This window comes from Helianthus annuus, chromosome 15 (assembly GCF_002127325.2).
Source record: "Helianthus annuus cultivar XRQ/B chromosome 15, HanXRQr2.0-SUNRISE, whole genome shotgun sequence".
NCBI classification, from domain to species: Eukaryota; Viridiplantae; Streptophyta; class Magnoliopsida; order Asterales; family Asteraceae; genus Helianthus; species Helianthus annuus.
The window spans coordinates 24,290,756-24,313,955 of record NC_035447.2 but is presented as its reverse complement, the minus strand read 5'-3'; the positions used below and the strand labels follow the sequence as shown (position 1 = coordinate 24,313,955).

The window sequence follows — 23,200 nt, the reverse complement described above, 5'->3', positions numbered from 1 at the left end:
TGTTGGTAAAATTTGCGTTGAGGTATTAATTGCTTGATTATATTCTTTTGATTACACCAGAGAAATGAAAAAAAAAAAATCATTGCTTGATTAAGTGTACAATTCCGTTTAGGGCAATCTGCACCAAACTAAAACGAATCTTAAACTTTTTCCTGATTTTAGCAACCACTTTTAGTAGTCTGAAAATAGAAACCGACTTACACTTTTAGTAGGCCCACCCGTGCGAGGTGTGTGTGTGAATTAAAGTTTATGAAGATGTTTTTAATTTCCCCGGTATACAAAATGTACGATTTAAGTATATGTAACATGAATTGTTATGCAGGTTAATTGCCAAGTACAAGCCTACCATGCCGGTGCTTTCTGTTGTTATCCAATGTAACGTTGGCCCATTGGCTAAGAAACCAGTACGATGAGTCTTTAGATCATGAAAGTTTAGTCTTAATTTTTGGTTTTAACCTAAAACCGAACTGACCTGACCCAAGTTATATAACCGATAGCTGATTTAAAATGACCCAAGTTATATAATCGCGTCATGAATTGCGTTCATGTTCGTAAATCGCTGACCTATTTTGACCTTTTCCATTACAGGTGGACGAAGATAGCAGGAACTGATCTTTTGCTTGGTGATGTTGTGTCAGTCGGTTGCGCTGCTGGTCAAGATGGAGTGGAAAAAACTGTCCCCGCAGATATGCTTATTCTCGCAGGAACTGCTATTGTAAACGAGGCTATCCTTACCGGCGAGTCAACGCCCCAATGGAAGGTGACATAATTTCCAGATGATATTTCTCTCAAATCTGGCATAATTCCTTATCTTTATCAATAATCGCACAATATTATACTCATGAATGGTCAGTGTAAAAGTGAATATATGATTTCATGTGTACTGACTTTTTGATTTTGGGTTTGTGAGTTGAAGTGGATCCCCGTTCTTAATGGATGGATTTTTGGGTTTGTTTAGGTCAAACTAGACTTTGTAACGAATTAAGTTACGTACCTTGTGAGTTGAAGTGGATCCCCATTCTATGGTCTCTTTTGAGTTAAATGTACACAACATTGAATAATTTCGAGAATCCCAAGCGCTTGGCCTTGAGTTTTCTAAACCATCTCTAATGCTGGCATTGGGTTGTCAAGCGCTTCAAAAGCTCGAGTATTTAACTTCAAAAGTGTATCCAACTAATGTCTTTCTTTCACAGAGTGCAAAAACAAACCTAAATGTGGAGCAAGTTTTCTTTTCAATAGCAACAGATATCAAGCAAAGACTTACAGAAACCGACACCAAGGCCGAGGTATTTTCGACCAATTTTTTTATTACAAAAAGAATGAAAAATCATTGCGCTTCACCAGAACCGACCTAATCGTTGAGATAGGAGAAAATCGGTCGGTTTGGGTTGATTATGGTTTTTATACGCTTCAATTCATGGTTTAAAGTTTAAAAGATAGGGGTGCTAAACGGGTCGTGTTCGCAGGTTGGGGGGTTTAACCCGAACCTGAACTGAACCTAAAAATCGTGTTATACATATGAACCCGAACACAACCCGAATATTCGTGGGCTGATCCAAACACGACCCGTTCAACGCAAATAATGTTTTCCGCAAATTAATATATTAAAGTTAAATTTTACTACAAAAAAACAGAAATGTATATAATACCATTACATTTAAATTATAAAAAAATATAATATAATATAAATGGATTAACCGAGTCAACCCGCAAACCTGACCGGGTTGACATGAACCCGATCCGTTTAGCTAAACGGGTTCGCGGGTTCAACCTGAAACTGACCCGAAGACTAAACCCAAACCCGTAAATGTTGTGTCGTGTTTTCGGGTCGTGTCGGAAATTCACACCCCTATTAAAAGACCAGGTTAACGGGTTGGTGAATTGTTAATACTGGTCGTTTACCTTATTTATATTATAGAATAAGCAGTTATATGCATTGTACATTCTCATGTATTATACTTTCTTTTTAATTTTTGGTACAAAATAATGATTCAAAAAAAAGACTGGTTCAATTGTTTCGGATCGTGAACACCCATATTTTTCACAGGGATCTTTTAAGTTGAAACCGTCAAAAGTGATTGATTTTTGTCAGCCCAATCTACCATTTTTCAAAATCATTCTTATTGCTACAGGCCAAAGTTTTAGTTGAAATCTCATATAAACTGTCATAACTACTACCACGCCAAACAAGTTTCTAAAAGTCAAAATGGGAGTTGACTAAAGTTGGTTTTGTTTGTGATCAGGGCTTGGCTGAGAAGTACAAGAAAACCGTTGCGCAAGTGGTTCTGCGATGGGGCATACAATGAAACACCATAATCATCCCTAAATCATTGAAGCAAGAACGAATTGAAGAGAATTACAAAGTGTTTGACTTTGAGTTGACCAATAAGGAGATGAAGAACCATAAAATGGCCAAGGAAATGAAGAACCATAAAATTGCCAAATCCTATGATAAAAGAATTGATCATATGTTTGTATGTCTTGATCAGTGCATTCTTGTCTGTGACAGCTAGAACGTAAATTTGCTATGTGTTTCCTCATGTGTGTGATTACAGGCCAAAGAAACATGTATGCATGCATGTTAAATGTAAAGGAAACACTTTTGTTTCGAACTTAATCAAATTTATTTGCAAATATACAGAGTGTCAAGACCCTGAAGGCTAAAACAATGATTAATCGTGCATAGATTTCGACCATTGTCATTTTGATATTAGACAACAAAATAAATTTGTATAAAAATTATTTATCTCAAAGTAAAACGAATTTGCCGGACTCACATGACATAAAAATACTCTTTTCTTAACTATTGGACTGAAATAGATATTTTGGACAAAACACAGTGACTATTGACTAAAATAGTATTTAACTCTATTTAAAATGGGTCGATTTTAAATTCTAAATGATTATGTTTATGATAAATGTTTTCTCATTTATGTGTTAATTTATTGTACTGGGGTAATAGTTACCAATAGTAGTTGATAATTTTAATGTTAAATTATCATTCATTTATAAAATACAATACGAATAATAAATCTAACACAAGTACCATACAATAGGTCAAGAGTGATAAACTAACATAAACGTAGATCGTGTTGTAAACTGTCTCTCCCGCATCGCACGGGTTTCCTACTAGATTTTAATTATGACCCAACTGAACTGAACCTTCTCATACACACCCTTAGAATTACTAAGTGTTGTGTTTTCCTTTGCATCGCGAATTTGGTTTTGGTTATGGATCAAAACCGAACCGCCCCGTACATAGCCCTAAACTCACCAACCTAAGTGATATGTTCCCGCCGCATCGCGCGGGTAAACGACTAGTATATATATATATATATATATATATAGGGGAAGGTTCATTTGAGAAGAAAATTAAATTAAGAAGAAAAAGAACAAAGGGTACAAATGTAAAACATTAAATAGTTTTTCTCTCAACTCATTTATTATTATCTTTGATTAATTAATTAGTTATAAACACTATCATCCTCCACACTTAAATTTTTGCCTACACACATCAAAATTTATACTACACGTTTTGAAATTTATCATACACATATTGAAATTTATCCTACACAGCTCGTAATTCATAATACACACCTCGTAATTTATGCTACACTTCAAATTATATATTTTTTCTTTTTTTGAAAAATATGTTTTTTTTAAAAAAATAAGTTACAAATTTAATGTAGTTAGCTATTAAAAAGGAAGACTACCAATTAATGATCCATCTAAGTTTACCAATATACCCTTACACTAATATTAAATGCAAAAATTAAATGAAATAAAATGAAGCATTCTTATTGGTTGAAAGTTCTTCTTTTTTATTCTTACAAAAAGTTTCTTCTCATTTGAACTCTCCACTATATATATATATATATATATATATATATGAGAACCGCGAGAATCAATGTGAACACACAAAAAATGCCTAAAAATAGCTAAAAATCACACAAAAATTTTTTTTTGAATTTTTTAATATTTTTTATAAAAAATCGCTACTTTTCGAAGCAAAAAAAAAAAAAATTTTTGGCTTTTAAAAGTAGCGATTTTAACATAAAAAATATTAAAAAATTCAAAAAAAATTTTTTAGATTTTCTTTTGATTTATTTTAGATTTTTTTTTAGATTTTTTTAGGTTTTTTGGGGGTTTAGTTTTTAGCATTTTAGCTTGGGGTGGGGGGTGGGTGGGGGGTGGGGGGTTTAGGTTTTTGAGGGGTGGGGGAGGGGGGTTTAGGTTTTTGGGGGGAGGGGGGTGGGGTTAGGTTTTTTTTAGCATTTAGCTTAGGGGGGGGGTTAGGTTTTTTTTTGGGGGGGGGGGTGGGGGGGTTTAGGTTTTTTTTGGGGGGGGGGTGGGGTTAGGTTTTTATTTTTAGCTATTTTAGGTTGTGTTCACATTGGTTCTCAAGGTTCTCACAATATCACAATAAGGGTGGTTCTCGCATGAGCCCCTCCCTATATATATATATATATATATATATATATATATATATATATATATATATATATATATATATATATATATATATATATATATATATATATATATATATATATATATATATATATATATATGTGCTAAAGCTAGGTAGCAAACCCTCCATTTTGAGAAAACCCTAGAAAACCTAACCTCCCGACTTTTTTTTTTTTTTTTTTTGAAAAAAATAACACATGTAATATACATGTTTTTAAGAGTTTTGGGTCAAAAAAAAAAAAACAAAAAAACGCCGAAGGAATGTTTTAAAAAAAACAAATTTCAGCAAGTTTTAGCCTTTTTTGCCTAACACATGTTAGTCACCCGGAGTTTGCTGAAATTTGTTTATTTTTTTTAAAACATCCCTTCGGCGCTTTTTTGTTTTTTTTTTTTTGCCCAAAACTCTTAAAAACATGTATATTACATGTGTTATTTTTTTTTCAAAAAAAAAAAATGTCGAGAGGTTGGGTAAAAACGGGGGGAGTTTTGAGTTTCAGAGTTTTCTTAAATTTTTAGAGTTTTCTATATAGCCCAACCCTATATATATATATATATATATATATATATATATATATAAAACATACGTAGCTGTTTTGAAGAATAATAGTGAATTAAAATAAATCTAAAATTGCTAATAATGTGGTAATGTAAGAATGTTTGTGGAAGGATATAGCATTGAAACATACGTGACTGTTTTGAAGAATAAGTTTTAATTTTAATATAGTTTGTGGATGTTTTTTATGTTTGGCATTGTACATACTCTTAGTAGTCGAATAGTGACTGTAACTAAGAAAAACTATTTGTATTTATTCTTCAACTTTTATTAATATCAATTTCTTTCTCAAGTGAAATGATGTCTATTAATATTAGTAAGCATTTCGTGACTTCTTCGTGTTTAAACTTTACTCATTGCATATCGACTTCATTATATGAATAATAATGTTAATATATATATATATATATATATATATATATATACACACACACACTCAATCATACTTGAAGGGGTATGGTCCCAGATCTCGCGTCAGCGCGACCGCGAGTGACCATTACCCTTATCAAAAACCCCCATCAGCAAGAACTTATCTGTGTCCGGGCGGGCATCCGCGAACACAGAGGTCGAATCCAATCTGTCAAATGATGGGAAAATAAAGATAGGCATAAGCGATGCGGCCTGGCACCGCATCCTATGAATATCTCCTTACCTAGTGTATGAAAATGGGTGTGCACATAGCGATGCGGCCTCGCACCGCATCCTGTGAACGTTTTCATCAATGCAAGGGATCTGGACAACAGCAACAGTCACCACAAGTGGCGATGCGGCCCGACACCGCATCCCGCAAACTTAGCCAGAGTGAGAATGCGGAACAACAGTAGTTACCGCAGGCAGCGATGCGGCGCGGCACCGCATCCTGCCCACGAGACAAGTGGGACTGACACCACAGAGCAAGTGGCACCACTGGCAGTCGCCTGTCAGTCCATACGTAAGCAACAGACTGACACCGCAGTAGGACGTGGCCTCATCTCCACAGCCGACAAGCCTGACGCACATGCATAAGGGCGGCGCGTCGTCAGTCGGTCAACTCAACCACCCTCCTTCACTACTCGGCTATAAATACCAACCCCAAACCAGGTTTGAGGTATCTCTTCACAACTCTCTCACTACTACTACTATCACACTTTGCTTCCCAATCAAATTACTGATTCTTACGCCGGAGAGTGATAACAAGGAGCACCCCCCACCCCATCCTCCTTGTTGCGAGTCACGGCTTGTTTATTTGTGCAGGAGATCAACCAGCGGACGATCTAGCCAGCGATCCTCGGGAGGAAGGGATTAACCCTTGTTGACGAGACCAGTGAATTAACCTCCATTAGTTAACCACTGTTTCATCAATACTCTTATACAATTTGTGTATCCCTGTATATTATCCATGTGCTGGTATACATGTAATAATATGTGGTTGTTCAAGCTCCTCACCGTTCAATTGAAACCTTAATTTTTTTTTGAAAAAAGACAAAACTAAAGAAATGATATTTTTGGAATATGTATGAAGTTAATAATAAAGCTCAGACAGGTATGAATAATGATATTAAGCTACCATGCATGCCCTTTCGTCTTCACCACAGCCTGTCAGTTATCGATCAACGTGTCTTCCCTTTTGGACCACTTTCGCCCTCGTGCCCACGGCCACCCTTTGCCGGTCCTTTCATCCTATATCTATATCTATATGTGTGTATGGGTGTATGCTATTACCATACATGCATGCATACATACATGCATTGTACGTCTTTATATAAAGGACCACTTTGTAGATATGCCTATATATTAAAATTGCAGTATTACTTTTCGTGTAAAATGATGTGATAACCTATTATTGGTTTTGTTTTTCTTTTAGTATATTACCCAACAATTTACTTGGTGGGTAGCAAAGATTTTGATGGTCTCAGGTGTCCTTACATGGGATTTTTTTTATCTTATATAACAGTCACTATCAGATAATTAGAATTAATAATGTTTCCTGATTTAATACATATGTTGTAATGTGTATTAACTTATTTTCTGAAAAGTTTTGCATCTCATTGTATTGATAGGGCTGTTCAGAGAACTTCCATAGCAAGGTGTTAACAATTTGTAATTACTCGAAATTTTGTTTAATTTTAAGGGTCATATCCCTGCATACAAAGGTTAACTTATATAAAAAGAACTAGAAGGTAGGACAACTTCACTTTCAAGCCGCCTGATTTATGGATGCATGTAATACTCTCAACTTTTTAGCAAAGTACAAAATATCCCTGAATGTACGGTAAAAAAGTTCTTAGTTTTATAAATGTATTGTAAAAAATCGAGGATGCCCCTTGAATTTTTCTTATAGATCCGTCACTAAACCAGTGGCGGAGCTAGCCATTAATTTAGGGGTATCCTTAATTTTTTTACTGTGCAATTATACAATAATAAAGAAAAAACGATAATAAATAAAGTAAAACAAATACCTAATAGATTTGTCCTCTTCTTTTTTCATAGCTTAAAATCGTTCTATCACATCGTCGTTTTTTACTTTATAAAAAATGTCTTTTACAACCGCACAAACAATAGCATTATTCAAATATTTTGGGCTCATTCGATTGCGTAAAGCCATCTTGACAAGCTTCAATTTAAAAAACATCTTTCAACGGTTAAAACCAAAGCTAGTTTCACTACACAATAAACCAAAGGACAAGAACTATGTGTTCCAGTTTTCACCATAAGACGAGCAAGATCACTTATTTTATTCAAGTTTGCAAATCTATCATCATTGCTTATAGTGTGACGAAATGTCTCAACAACACCCAAAAGAGTCCCTATTTCTTGTGTAGTAAAATCATCCGGATACATCTCAGCAAACGTCACTATCTTCAATGGGTCAAACATAGAAAACCCGTTACAAGGATTTAAACCCGACATATTTTTTATCAAACTAGTTGTTACCTCACTAAAGAGTGTTCAGATTGCTGGCTTCTTTTCTATATAATAGATCTTTGGTTTCCGTTGCAGCCCATAATCACAAATCAAAATGGGCCTCTTTCAATTATAATATTTTTTTGGGTCTTGGGTTAACTTTATCAATTATATTGATGGCCTCCTTTCAATTATATTATTGTTAAATTTTGCTTATTTTATCATTCGGGGCTTAATTATTCTATAAGTTTTCGGGTTGTAAAATGTTTGGGCTTATAAAAAAATGAGATTTTAGAAATGTCAAGTATCCTATTTTTTTTGTTAGAGGTATCCTCGTATTTTTAGGGGTATCTTTTGTATAAAATCGGAAAAAAAACACTACAAATACAAGGTTGAGCCGTAGCCTATGCTACGGCTCCTTACATTATAGTTCCGCCCTTGCACTAAGCTACAGCAACCTAAATGTGTTTCTTTGCAGCTTGTTCACGTAAATTTATATATTTTGTTCTAAATACTTTTTGAACGGCTTAAATTACAATAAATTCGTCTTCGATGAAATTTGAATCCTTGACTTTACGGGGAACACCACCTTAACACCAGTTTGTTCTAAATAGTTGGATATATTGAAATGAATATTAAAACTAATACAATATTGTTTAAAATATAGTAACCGAAGTTGCTAATCACGGGCTATTGAATCCGTGATTAAATGGATCGCTGATGTGTGATGTGTAGAGTAGCATGGGAACACTTTGATAATCATAAAACATAACCGTTCGATTTTTGTTCTCACTTTTCAAAGTGTGTTTTTTTTTTTTTTTTTTTTTTTTTTTTTTTTTTTTTTTTTTTGGTAAAACTGGTTCATGGTTCGATTTTTGGGTTAAATAGTATGTATAATGAAAAGAGAATTACTATAACAGGGCCTAATACCCACGAATATCGTGCACTTAGCTTATGATTTTTAATATTTTTATTTTTTTATGCGCCTAAAGTATTATGCATGAACAAAACCCACTAATATGTGTGATTCGCCTAATACCACTAACATTGGAGCTTATGACTTTGTTTTTTTAAACTTCGGGGCCTAGCTAATACCCAGTACTAATACGCGTGATTCGCCTAAAGTATCATGAACAAAACCTACCCTTAGGACTCATCGTCCTTAATGATGTTTGTTTGCCATCGTAAATAGAATATAATGGGCGTGCCTCTAATATCATTTGCAACAGCCGACCCCTCATAGTTCACAAGAAGCTCGTGACTTTGTTCTTGGTTGTTCGAGTCGAAACTTCTTAGGAGGCCATCCATCATTGCATTGCTCCTACTCAAGCACACTAACCATGAATTTATGCTCTCATTCACAACCAATGCGGTCAAAATACGTTGGTGATATTTGAGGCAAAACATTTTTTATAACCCGCCATCTCTCATGTAGACAAAACAAAATAATATTAGAGTCGCCTAAAATGTCACAAACATTTATGTTTAAAAATCATAGCTGAATCATCAACATTTGGTTGGTTTGTTTAGTTTTTCTTTTCACCCCTAACCATGTGTTGCCATGGTTATAAACAACCAGGGGTCTATAACACTTGATTCTCTCTTTAATCAATATTTTGACAATAAAGAAAAGAGAAAAGAAGTTAATATTGCAGAAAAGCAAGGATTGTACATGTGCGATATATCTTTGATATTTTCCACTCGTGAAAAAAATGGGCCCAATAGGCATCTATAAGGCATGCTATGTATGAATAAGAGTAAGACTTGAACCACCTTAAGTTGTGAGAATTATTTTTTTCAAAATGTTTTTTTTAAAAAAAAAAATCTTTAAAATCTTTAAAAAATCATTTGTTTCAGCAAAAAAAATGTCGCATGCAAACATTTACATCAGATGTAAGAAAAAAAAAAATTAAATCACCGTAAACAAAATTTACATAAGACGTAAACAAAATTTACATCAGGCATAACTATCCATTTGACAATATTTTTGTTTTTTTTTTTGTTTTTATAAATGTGTTTATGACATTTTCATCTACGTTTGTGCAAAAAGTGGTGGCTCAATTCGCACGGGAAGTAGGAGTTTTCATAGTTCTCATAACTCGTGGTGGTTCTTAATTGAACTGAATCCTGCTATATATATTGGAATATAACCCGATTCACTTACTGATAATCTTTCTCCCTCTCTCGATTTGTATATATCTCTCCCCCTTATTCACCCAGTGATAATCTCCCCCCTAAATATCTTTGTCCTCTATGTCGACACCCACCACATAACATCGTCGAAGTGACCACTTCAAATGATTTCATTCACGAGACAAAGGTAACTCCTCACAGTAACATCTTTTAAGCGCGTAGTCGTTGATTTTTAACCTTGGATCATTTGGTGAGGCAAAAACAAAATAATGGGTGTTAGGTGTCGGAGCAGAGTAGGCTCAAGCGAAAGGAAACAAACACACATAGACACACTGACAGAAAATATAAAAAAAAAAACACGAGAATATATGTGGTTCGGTCAAGGTGACATACGTCCACGCGTTGCAACTAGGGTTTCACTTTTATTAGATGTTCACAACTGTTCACAGAGTGACACATATTACAATTACATTATGGGTATATATAGAACAAGATTAGGGTTAACTACTTAGTCAACAGGTTAACTAAATGGGCCTAAAACCTAATTAGGGTGGGTTGCCCTAATGAATTAGGGCCGGCTATCAAAGCCGACGAACCCAACAATTTCCCACTTGGAGGTTTTGCGTATACCACAAATTCCATCCAAATAAATCTATCACCAATAACTCTAGTAATATTCACATTCAAGTCTTCCAAGCCTCTAATTCCCATAAACAAGCTAAGACTCCAGTCCTCTAAGCCTCTAGTTCCTAAGAACAAGCTAAGACTTCAGTCATATCCACCTAATTGCAACCACCCCTCTCATCAAGTACCTGAGAGGCCAGTTGAAGCTCCCACAAGCTCCAACCCAACAATCTTATCAGACCCAGCCGTGACTAAACCGCCATCGACCCATTCTCTGTCTCAACTGCCTTACATGATCCACCAGCTCCATAGATACACGAGAAGTAATAGCACTCTCCATATTATGCAAGCCATTTCTAGGAGAGTATTTTTTTAGTCGGAAAATTCATCTTCAAAACCCAATGGCCTTTTGTGATTGTACTCTGTTGGTGCATTACGTCTATTGACTTCGTCTTGTATCATGTAATAGGATAGGTTAGAATAACCAGTGCACGAGGTTCGAGAATCAAAGATTAGAAGTTAAGGTGTTGATTTCGCTCGTAATGGACCAAGGTCACTTGGAGCGAAATCAGAAACTTCTGATTTCGCCCGAAATGGCTTTTGGTCATTATGAGCGAAATCAGGTCTAGTATATAAGGTGCACATGTTCATTTCATTTGGCACGGAATCAGGATTGTGTAACGAAGTGCTGCCAAACTGTTCTCAGGTTGTAATCAGTGTTAAATCAATACAAGAGGCATTATAATTACTTTGAGCGTCCGTTTCATTGTTTCCGCCTTTGACTCGGATAGTAAACTCTTCTGATCGACTCATTCGGGTTCAACAACGATCCTATAAGTGGTATCAGAGCACAGGAGGAAGAGTTTAGCTCATTTGGATCAGTTTTCTGTCTTCTACACCTTCTTTTTCGAACTGAACAAGTTTCCACGGTTAAAATCGGCCAAATTTTTCACAGAATGTGTATTAGTGGATATTAACAAAGCCTTGAAAGTTACAGGGCAAAATTCGACCTAAAAATGACCAAAATTGACATCCGAAGTGATTTCGCTCATATGGATAAGTTCTGATTTCGCTCAAAATACATGATTCCACTCCAAGAAACATGTTGATTTCGCTCCAGAGTCTATTGTGATTTCTCTCCAAAGTGATAATCTAGTGATTTCGCTCCAAATCAAATAGTTGATTTCGCTGCAAATAGCAAAGACTGCTATTTCGCTTCAAATGTTAATCTGATTTCGCTCCAGACTTCAATCTGATTTCGCTCGAAAGACTTAAAGTCTAATTTCGCTCGAGAGTGTCTTGTGTGCTATTTCGCTCAAAATTGTATTTGAGTTGATTTCGCTTGAAGTGTTATTTCTTGATTTCGCTCGAAAGTGAAAGTTTTCGTGTCAAGATCATTTCACGTCAATCGAGTGTTGCTTTATTTCAGACTATTTGATACTGTTTAAACTGATTAAGTTTGTTTGGTTTGTTCTCAGGTGATTGAAGATGTCAAGCAGCGGTGAAGAATTTTACAACACATTCTACAACGCATTCACTTCCGAATCGACAGACAGAAGATCCGAGATGAGAGAATATTTGAAGGAAATCTCAGAGAATTTGAAATTCGAGAACATGTATGGAAGCCAATAGAAACCACCGAAGCTTATGAAAGTTGAAGATTTTAACTGGTGGAAAAACAGATTTGAGGGTTGGGTAAAAGCTTTCGCTCCGTAAAGTTGGTTAAAACTGAAAAGTGAATATAATGCACCAGTGAAAGAAGGAGGAAAGTTAATAGATGAAAAGGATTTTACAGAAAAAGATATAAAAAATGTTGTGGCTGAATATAAAATGATAACATTGATCAAACAGTCAGTAAGAGAAGATATTATTTCATTACTCGAACAAGAAAAAACTTCAAAGAGTTTGTGGGAAGCGTTAGAGAGAAAATGTGTAGGAAGTAATGAAATTGTAAAAAACAAAAAGAAATTGTTGCGTAGAGTTTGATCTTTTTGGCTGTATGAAAAATGAGTCTGTTTGTAAAATGATCGAGAGATTTGGACATCTGAAAATGGAGTTGACCAGACACGAAATCACATATACTGAAGAAGAGCTGGTGGATAAATTGTTTGATTCATTGCCAAATGATCAAGATTGGCAATACTTCGCTCTAATGTTGAAAAACACAATCAAGCCTGAAGAGTTAACAGTGGACTTGCTGATTGAAAGGCTTGAAAGCCATGAGTTGGAGATAAAGAGATCTAAAGTCAACAGTCCAGCTCATCAGCAGAATGTAGAACTTTACTACCGAGGAAATGTACCACAGGCTGGGTCTCCAAGAACAGCGTTTTCTGCAGAAAGTTCAAATTTAGTGAACAATGAAAGTCTTCACAGTGGTTTTCACGGTGGATCTTCTTCAACAACTTCAAGCCAAACTGCTTCAAAGAATTTATTCCAGTGTAATATCGCTGTAGATCTGAAGAATGGGCAGAATTTCAGTGAAGAGTCAGCGAAACAACAGATGGTTTTCTTGGCATCTGTACTTGAATCGTATGAAAGCCTCGTTGCAGGGAAGATCGACAACACCAACTTGACGAAAGAGGATTATGATCAATTAGACCCCGAGGAGATGGAACTAACGGATATAAGATGGTGCATGGCCAGTGCTGTTCGTCGAGCACAGCGGTTCATGGAGATCACGGGGAGAAAGTCAATTGGTGGACCATCTACCAAAATGGGATTTGACAAATCTAAGGTGACATGCTTCAAATGCAAACAAAAAGGTCATTTTAAGCGCGAGTGCAGAAATGCGTATGCTGATGATGATTCAGAAAACCCGTTCAAAGAAGATTATTACAAGAAAGCGATTTACCATCAGAACAAATCAGAACCGCCAAGATTGAAGCAATCAGAAGAAAGATCAAGGGCTCTTGCAGTTATTCATGACGATGCAGGTTACGACTGAAGTCAAGTTTGCCCTGAAGAAGATGCAGTTGGATATGCATTTGTTGCAAATGATGATCATGATACTTGGTGGAGAAGAGACAGTGCGAGATGGGAGATTAGCAAGTTGTATGAACCATTTCAGGAAACACAAAGAGCCAAGAGATGGAATGAAGAATTGGAGTGTTACATGGATCCACAGGGTAATCCAGTAGTTGATTCGTCAAAAGTGGATTTTGATGCTGTAACCAATTTGTTTCCAAGTGAGGGCACTTTCAACACAAGAAGGATGTCTGATAAAAGTTACTTTCCGGATTTGATGAACAAGTTAAAAGAGGTTTTTGAAGCAAGTCTACCGAAGGTGGTAGAAATGAAGAAGAGAAAAGAAGACGAATTGAAGAAGATGATTGAAGAAGTGAAGACTGTCGCAAAGCGTGCTGCTGGAGAGGAACAGAGAGTTGAAGAAGAACAGAAGAATGAAGAAGTTCAGAAAGAAGAAAAAGAGGAAGATCAGAAAGTTGAGACAGAAGAACCGGTGCTGAATGAGACTGAGGTAAGAAAATCTTCTGATTTATCGAACGTTGAAATGGTTGATGAAAAAGAGAACAAGTGCAGGAATTGCATAGAAATGTGCAAAGCATGTACTGAAAAAGATAAAATGATAAAAACAAAAGAAATTGAAACAAATGTTTTCAAAATGAAAGGTAAAGAAAGGATTGAAACAGAAGAAATTTTGAAATTCAAAATTGAAAAAGTGACACAGAAATGTCAAGGTCTTGAAAAGGATAATGAGGTTTATCGACAATTGTGTGCAACAAAATGTGTCGATTGCGTTGAAAAAGAAACTAAGTTTCTTGATTTACAAAAACAGTATGATTCTTTAAAATGGTCAAGTCAGAGAGTACAAGAGGCATATGATACTTTGAAGAGACAAGTCAAAAGTTTTGATCAAAGACTGTCTGAAACTTTGACAACCAAAGAAATATATGAGAGCCAGTTTAGAGAAAAGCAAATTGAATTAAACAAGTATTTTGATGAAGTTGCTAATCTCAAACAAGTTTTGGCTGAAAAAGAAAAGGTTGTTACCAAACTTCAAAGTTATCATAACTCTTCGTACATTCTCGAACGCATTTTTAACATCACACCAGATGACAAAGATACTGAAAATTGTAAAAAGGGTATTGGTTCAGAATTTCATTAGGTACCACCACCATTGAGAAACAATTATACCTTTTATGATGAGGAAAAGGTGGCAAAAGGTCTGAACATAGTTGACCAGTTACCTGAAAGTATCGATGTGACTTACTCCAAATCTGATGATGCTAATGATTCAGAGGTGGTAAGTAAGGTTGTTGAACGCGTTTTGAAAGATGAGTCTACAAAAGTAAGTCTGAATCACAGGATGAAGATGAAGGAAATCTTTATGATGGATATCTGAGAAACACAAAATCCGAGAAAAATTTGAATGATGATTCAAAAGGATTGGTTTATACCATGATTGGATCAGACAAATTATTCTTAGATGTTGTATTCCCGATTCAGAATGTGATTTCAGAAAAGGATTATAAAGTTTTCAAAATGGTTGAGATTCCAAAGTTTGCTGGTAAAGGTCACAAAGGTTCTTATAACAAACCTGGTTTCAAAAAGAAAAACATGAAGGCTGGTTTGGGTTATAAAAGGAAACAGAATCGAAAACAAAATGAAAAACAGGATTTGCAACAAAAATTGAATTTTGTTCAAGGAAAAAGTTTGAAAGAAGAGGAAAAACTCAAATTTGGACAGCAGTCTAATGAGGAGTTTGATGCTATGAAAAAGAAACAACAACAGGCCAAGGATGTTTCAAAGAAAGTGTGTTTTAAATGTGATAAAATTGGACATGTTGCACGAAAGTGTCCAAATCCAAAGCCTGTTGATGTTGAAAAACAGAAATATGAGGATGTGAAACCAAGGTCAACCAGATTTGATTCGAAACAAACTTGGAGGTACAATACAAACAAGTTTGCTTCAAATCAAACTTGGAAATCAAACCCAAACAGGTTCTATTCAAGACAGACCTGGAATTCTCACACACCCAGATTCAGAACAACACAGAGTTGGAAACCATCAGTTGATATGACAAAACCTCAACAGTTTTGGAAACCAAATGTTGTTCAGAAACAAAGGGTTCAAAAAGAATCACATTTTTACAAACGAGGAACACCGATAGGTCAAACATGGTCTGTTAAGAAACATGTCAATTCACTAAAGGATGAAAAAGTTGAGATTAAAATTGATAATGTTTTTGAGAAAAATGAAAGAAACTATCCAGTTTTACCAGGAAAGATTCATGTTCAACTACCTAAGTGTAAACAGGCTTGGGTTGCGTTGTTCAAATAATTGATTTGGTGCGTGTGCAGGTGCTCATCGGAACCATAGACTGTGAGATTGCTAACTGGAGCAGCCTGGCACATGAAGAGGAGGAAGAGGTTGCAGGACCCTGTTTTGGTTGAACAGGGAGTTTAGTTTGGTTGTTTTTCTGTACATAAAAAAAATGTCGATTGAATACGCCGAAACCCTCACGGCTGAACAAACATGATTACTTTCATCAGATTGAAAAACGGTTTTCAAACTGCTAAGATCAATGGGTTGTAAATCATGGGGGTAATTAGTACTATATGTTATATTTTCTGTAATTCAGTACACGAGAAGCAGAAAATGGATGGCGAGAAAAAGCTATCAGTATCGTGTTGTCAATTTTTTAATGATTTTGCATTTTAGGGGGAGAAAAATTTGTTAGAAAATCCAAAAACATTAGAAAATTTGAAAAAGACAAAAACATGATAAAATTTAAAAATTGAGTCGTTGCGCAAAAAGAGGAAATGATAGTACATCAGTAGACAGTTACAGTATGTTAAAGAATTGTAAAGAATTAAATAGTGTTAAACAGTCTCACTGATGATATGCCGATAGGTTTTTATACACTTAGTAAACTTTTTCGGGATATAAACCTAAATTCAAACTTACTTATTTCGTGGGGAACACTACTTGGATATAAAGGTAACCCCTGAAATCTCGTTTGAAAGGTTCCTTATTCTGAGATACTAGGTCTTTATACTCAGTGATATCTGGGGTATTATTCCGGGACTTCTGCTGAATGGAAATTCTGACCTAGTCCCCGAATAATACTTTCCGCATTGCTTGAATTATAGCACCACCCTCAGCATAAAAAACGATGAACCATTGCAAAATGATAATCGTGTGCTGTTGAAACAAAAAGATCCTCTAAAGGGGACACACCGAAAAGTCGAAGCCGTCATCTCTCTACGTATACGGAAGTATCGACCTGAGCTCTCACGGCCCTCGCATCTAACCCCTTACAGATATCATTTGTGGTATCTCACCTGTAAGACTGAATATTGGGATTCTGGATACGGGAGTATATTCAAGAGGTGGGACACATGAATGAGTTTAAGTTCTTAAAACATCTAATTCGTATCCTGAATCAGTTGAAATTTTTATGAAAATTTAAGTGGACCAGTATATCGACAATCTAAGTGAATTGTTTAATTCTTAATGTGTAAATTAAGCTCAACGGTACTTGTAACTTGTCAAAAACTGATATGATCCTCTAATGCATACTCAAACAAAAATATTGTCTGTAAATATGTTTGTACATATTTCTTTACTGCTTTATATTTTCAGAAAATACAAAAAGATTTTGATTTCTGCTTTATTTTCGACAACTGATATCTGAAATGCTGAGTTTCAAAATCTTAGTAAGCTGATTGTGTTTCTGGAAATAAAACAAGTTCATTAATTTGAAACTTGATATTAAAATTAAAATTTCAAAAACAGTTTGTGATATCTCCAAGGTCATTAATTTGGACTTGGATGATTAACTGTGGGGAATTTGGATGCTTATATTGTTATAGAGTTAGTTTCCGATACGATTCGATGAAACTGCCAAATTCATGAGAAGTGATTTAGAAGGTTTGAATTGCCAGATTACGATTTCTGGAAAATTGAAGTTTAAAATGTTGTTACTTATAGTTGTATGAGTGATTGCAGGAAAAGTCCAGACTACGATCTGGAAAGTAGAGTCTAAGGGGGAGTCTGATGAAAATCTTGAAGTTAGAAGGAGCTTGTAGCTGGAAAGCTAGGTGTCGATCCCTAAAAGCACGGAAGCTAGTCGAAAGGGGGAGCCTGCTGATGATGAAGCTGTTGATAATAGAGCCAGTGATGAGATACTGGTATAAAAGTCAAAAGAGTGAAGCTGATCAAAGAGATACTCTGAAAGATACTTACAATGTTACAATCTGAACGAGAAGGCAAAATGATCAAGACAGAAGAGGTGTCATGATAAAGATTAGTCACTGAAGACTTTGTCAATATCCGAGGGGGAGTCTGTTGGTGCATTATGTCTATTGACTTCGTCTTGTATCATGTAATAGGATAGGTTAGAATAACCAGTGCACGAGGTTCGAGAATTAAAGATTAGAAGTTAAGGTGTTGATTTCGCTCGTAATGGACCAAGGTCACTTGGAGCGAAATCAGAAACTTCTGATTTCGCCCGAAATGGCTTTTGGTCATTATGAGCGAAATCAGGTCTAGTATATAAGGTGCACATGTTCATTTCATTTGGCACGGAATCAGGATTGTGTAACGAAGTGCTGCCAAACTGTTCTCAGGCTGTAATCAGTGTTAAATCAATACAAGAGGCATTATAATTACTTTGAGCGTCTGTTTCATTGTTTCCGCCTTTGACTCGGATAGTAAACTCTTCTGATCGACTCATTCGGGTTCAACAACGATCCTACATACTCGGAACATGACTCGTGCTCCCACTATCATCAAATCCCCTAACTGGTTTAAACTTGGACCCTCGACTACATTTAACTGACATCCCCAAAGCACCAGGATTCATGTTTGGAATTTGAACCCTCTTTCGCTTAGTAGATTAAGTGAACCAGACTTTATGCTTAACAAGGATGGGTACTCCCTTAGCAGGTACCTCAACCAAATACAACGATCAACGTCTACTCCCACAGGAAACAACATGATTTCCATCAATCACCTTCCACTTTCCACCACCAAACTTAAGATCTAGTCCATGTTTATCTAGTTGACTAACAGAAATAAGTTTCTTCATTAAACCTGGAATTACCCTGGCATTTTGTAAGTTCCATATAGTGCTAGTGGAGTCTTCAGATTGACACCTCCCATACCTGTAACATTAAGAACATGACAGTTAGCTAATCGTACCATTCCAAAGTGTTTTTTTTTTTTTTCTCAGATTCATCATCGTCTCCCGGCTGTGCAAGGCGTGAAACGAAGAACCGGAACCCACAGCCCAAGAGTCTGTAGATTCATCACAGCAAACCAGTGCGTCACCATCAAATTCTCCATCTATTACAATACTATTTACATGTGATTTACCATCCTCTTTTTGAGGACCAAGATACCCGTTTATAACAATCCCTTTTTCACCACAGTTACAACACCTCACATTCTTCCCAGCTTTAGACAAGCTCTTCCCACGACTCCCACTACTCCTGTTATTACATATTCCTCTACTAACAGTGAACATACCAGAAGTTGATCCTCCACTAGAGTACCTCTGTGACAACTTGTATTTCAGAACCTATCTTTGTGTTTAATGTAACATGTATGAACTCTATGTGACAAATTGATATGTGGGTTTTAATGAATAAGTGTTACGTGTTATGTGATCTTGTGTAATGTATGTATGTAATCGCACAAGCCCATTCGGGCCACACTCTTGTACTCGAACCATAAGGGCAGCCCATGATGGGTTCGGCTCATTCCATTTATTGCGCATAACCTCATGGGGAGGGGGTATACTCCTCATTACTTGCAAAACACAACACACACCAAACCCTAGTTCTCTCCTCCATCTCTCTTGAAGCCGACGGCAACAACATCTCTTTTTCCTCGAAGCTTTCTTGTTAGGATCAACCCTCGTTCTATCCTTTAACCAGTTAGGGTATTACTATTAACTGCATGATAGATGATGTATTGGCTTATATGTTTTACATGATGTTTTAGGGATGTTATGTGTTTGATTATGATGTAAATTGTTAAGGTTTAGTGTTATATAATCGGCTCACATGTGTAATAGGTGTGGATCAACATAGGGATTGATAATCGAATGATGTTAAAGATGATTGTTAACCGAATGCTTGCTAATCGGCTGTAATGTGTTTATGTGCGGATGATTTGTTGTATTGTTATGTTAGTATGCATGCTAGTGATCAAGAACATGAACCATGTTAATATGCTTAAGTGTTATGTTTAATGTTCATGTTTTATTCATGATTAGGGTTCATAGGAAATTGATATTAAAACCTTTGTTAATCCATTATTGCATGTTTGGAAGCTGTGAGTATTGATTTGATCGAATAGATAAGAAATTGGAAACTGTTTGAAAAGATTGCATGATTTTAGGAAACCTAAAACTAATCGCACAAGGCTAAACGTACAAGGCTGGTCGCACAAGCCAGTCGCACAAGATATGTTATGGTACAACAGTTAAAGCACCATGCATAACCTCTTAAAGCACAGTCGCACAACATCTTGTGGATCGCACAAGGTTGTGCTGATCGCACAAGATGTTGGGCCGCCCAACATGATAGGTTATGTTATGCTGTTGGGCCGAACAGCCCAAAACTCAATCGCACGAGTAGTCTTGGATCGCACAAAATAAATGGACCGCACAAGATGTTGTTCTGTTTATTTGTTTGGGCCGGGTGAATATTGGGTTACTTATGTTATTGGGCCGGGTAGGTTTTTGGATCACACAACCCATTGTGGATCGCACAAGTTGTGCTGATCGCATAATAGGTTGGGCTGTATGCTCATTGGGCTTTAGTTACCAATTCGCACAAGATGATTGGGCTCGCACAAGCTCGATGGCCCAATCATCCGAGTCGCACAAGTTAGGCCCTTTTGTATAATTGACTGCTAATGTGTTCTACGTGGTTGCCATGATCATTACGTGTTGTAACCTGTTAGTTTATGTGTAAAACTTATGTGCACTACTTGAACCTAGACCTGACTTGTATGGTAACCATGTTAGGACGTGGTTGACCACTTATAGCTCATGTGACCTTTTCGTGTATCTGCCGAGCTAACCTAAGGTGAGTTCACACTTTCTATAAGGCATGGGATTCCCAGTGGTTTGGGAATGGGTTAAGAAACTAAAACGGAACCTGCATATTCTCCTTGGGTAGAATATGTACCTCCATTCCTCCATGGGAAGGATAACAACATTAAACCTGCGTATTCTCCTTGGGTAGATTACGTACCTCCAGTCCTCTGTAGGAAGGATGACAACATTTAACTTACTAGACAAAACTCTATCATGAAGTCCCTCATTTTTATATCGACTTAATCGTCGGGCCAATAGCGAGCGGGTCATTAGTTAATAGCGCTATTAGGGTTGACAAGCCTCACACCGTGCCGGTAGGACGGGCATGTACTAATGGATCTGGGCACTTAGTCAATGATGATAGACATTGACGTAGGGCACAACTTCCTCAGTCAGTTGTCGATATGGTAACGGTCTAGTGGTTAACATGGGTAAGCCCCCACTGGTTATGGTTTGGGAAACAAGGAACTGGTTAACACATGGTTTTCGAACGAACTTATGGTTTTTGGAACAACTTTAAAATGGACAACCAACTGTGAACTCGCTCAACTTTGTTGTTGATTCGTTGCTACATGCCTTGCAGGTCGTTAGGTGCTTAGAGGGAGCTTGCACGAGAAGGAGAGGTCGTTGTGGGACATAGACTGTTGAGTTCCATGTTAAACATTTGAACTTTAAAACTTATGTTTTGGTTTTACACTTTATGCTTCGGCTGATAACTTGAACTTGGTTAAATTGTTTTGGACACCAATTATATTGTGGTTGGTTTTATCTTTATTATTATACACTGTTCAATATGATTGGTGGCTTGATCCTGGTCAGTCACGCCTCCTGCGGTGATACTCCGCTTGTGCATTTTGGGGGTGTGACAGATTGGTATCAGAGCCATTGGTTATAGTGAACTTGGTTTTAAAGAGGGAAAAACTTTTTGACAAGACTAGACTATAACCTGTACAGTGCTCAACGATCCACAACGACACTTCGCTCCACGTGCAAGACCCAATACTATAGGTAATATGGTTTATGTTTGTATCGCCTATCTGTTAGTTTAAGTAGTGCATTTGATCATGGTATGCTTAGTTGGCGTAACAACTTTTAGTTGAAACCCTGTGTGCTTGCTCTCCTCTGTCATACCACACTTACGCACTTTCGTGACACCTTACTTACTTGTGTTTCCTTCGATATGAAGATCATGAGTGGACGCCTGAACTTGACTCAAGCCCAGTTGACGGCTTTAATCAACGAACGAGTTGTCGAGGCACTCGCAGCAGTTCCAGCAGGAGGTATAACTTGCCATTTCGATCTATCCTAGGATGTTCAGATCCTACTCTCGCGAACCAACTTTCGTGCTTAACCTTGTCTTTTTTTCTCGCGCAACAGGACAACATGCTCAACCTCCCGTGTGTATGTTCAAGACCTTCATGGATTGTCGACCTAGTACCTTCAGTGGTACAGAAGGAGCTATGGGTCTTCTTCACTGGTTTGAGAAGATCGAGTCTGTCTTTGAGATGTGTGATTGCCCTGAGGCTCGTAGGGTAAAATTCGCTACTGGAACACTCGAAGGTGCTGCGTTAACTTGGTGGAACGCACAGGTTCAAATGCTAGGGTTAGCAGCTGCTAATGCCACCCCATGGAACGACTTCAAGGATCTGATCAAGGAGGAGTACTGTCATCACGACGACATTCACAAGCTAGAGGTGGAGTTTTATAATTTGAAGATGACGGGGTCTGAAATCGAAGTGTATACGAAGAGATCGAACGAATTGGCTGTATTGTGTCCTACTATGGTGGACCCTCCTATCAAACGTATCGAGCTGTACCTCAAGGGTTTAGTGCCAGAGATTCAGAGCCATGTGACTGCAGCTAACCTTGGTACCATCCAGCAAGTCATTCGACTATCCCATCGCCTCACTGATCAGGCAGTTGAGCAGAACAAGCTGCCTAAGCGTATTGGTGCTGCTACCACTTCTGACGCTCCTAGCGACAACAAGCGCAAGTGGGATGGAAATTCGAGCAAAGGTTCTACTTCTGTTTAGTCTCAGTCTCAGTAGCGAAGGACTGACGACTACAAGAGCCCCGGTTAGCAGTCAGCAGGAAATCAAGGACAGGGTGGATACAAGGGGAACCACCTTAAGTGCAATCGATGTAACACGCACCACAGTGGGCCGTGTAACAAAGGTCGTTGCCACCGTTGTAACAAGCTTGGTCACGCAGCAAAGGAATGCAGGAGCCCATATCCTGCAAATCAGAATCGTCAGCAACAACAACAAGCTCCACAGAACCAGCAGCAACAACAACAGCATGGTAATAAAGGATGTTTTCATTGTGGTGCTGAAGGCCACTTCAAGAGGAACTGTCCCCAGCTGAACCAGAATCAGAACAACAACAACAACAACCAAGGGAATGGGAACAACAATGGGGGTAACAATGAAGGCAATGGTGCCAGGGGACGTGTTTTCGTGATTGGTCAG

General features: G+C 37.1%; 1 protein-coding gene across 1 annotated transcript; it reads left to right on the top strand.

Moving 5' to 3' along the window:
- Positions 1-673: 673 nt before the first annotated feature.
- LOC110911047 (ras-related protein RABE1d-like) lies at positions 674-2,652 on the top strand. The gene is made up of 3 exons (XM_022155615.2): positions 674-760; positions 1,194-1,286; positions 2,244-2,652. Exons 1-3 carry the CDS (start codon positions 689-691, stop codon positions 2,304-2,306), a joined length of 228 nt encoding a protein of 75 aa, XP_022011307.1. The 5' UTR covers positions 674-688; the 3' UTR covers positions 2,307-2,652.
- Positions 2,653-23,200: the final 20,548 nt, after the last annotated feature.

Excerpts from the sequence above, each read along its gene's own strand:
- LOC110911047 (XM_022155615.2), top strand. The coding sequence starts at position 689 with ATGCTTATTCTCGCAGGAACTGCTATTGTAAACGAGGCTATCCTTACC. Across the intron at positions 761-1,193 it reads AGTCAACGCCCCAATGGAAG|AGTGCAAAAACAAACCTAAA; the intron begins GTGACATAATTT and ends TTTCTTTCACAG. Across the intron at positions 1,287-2,243 it reads AAACCGACACCAAGGCCGAG|GGCTTGGCTGAGAAGTACAA; the intron begins GTATTTTCGACC and ends GTTTGTGATCAG.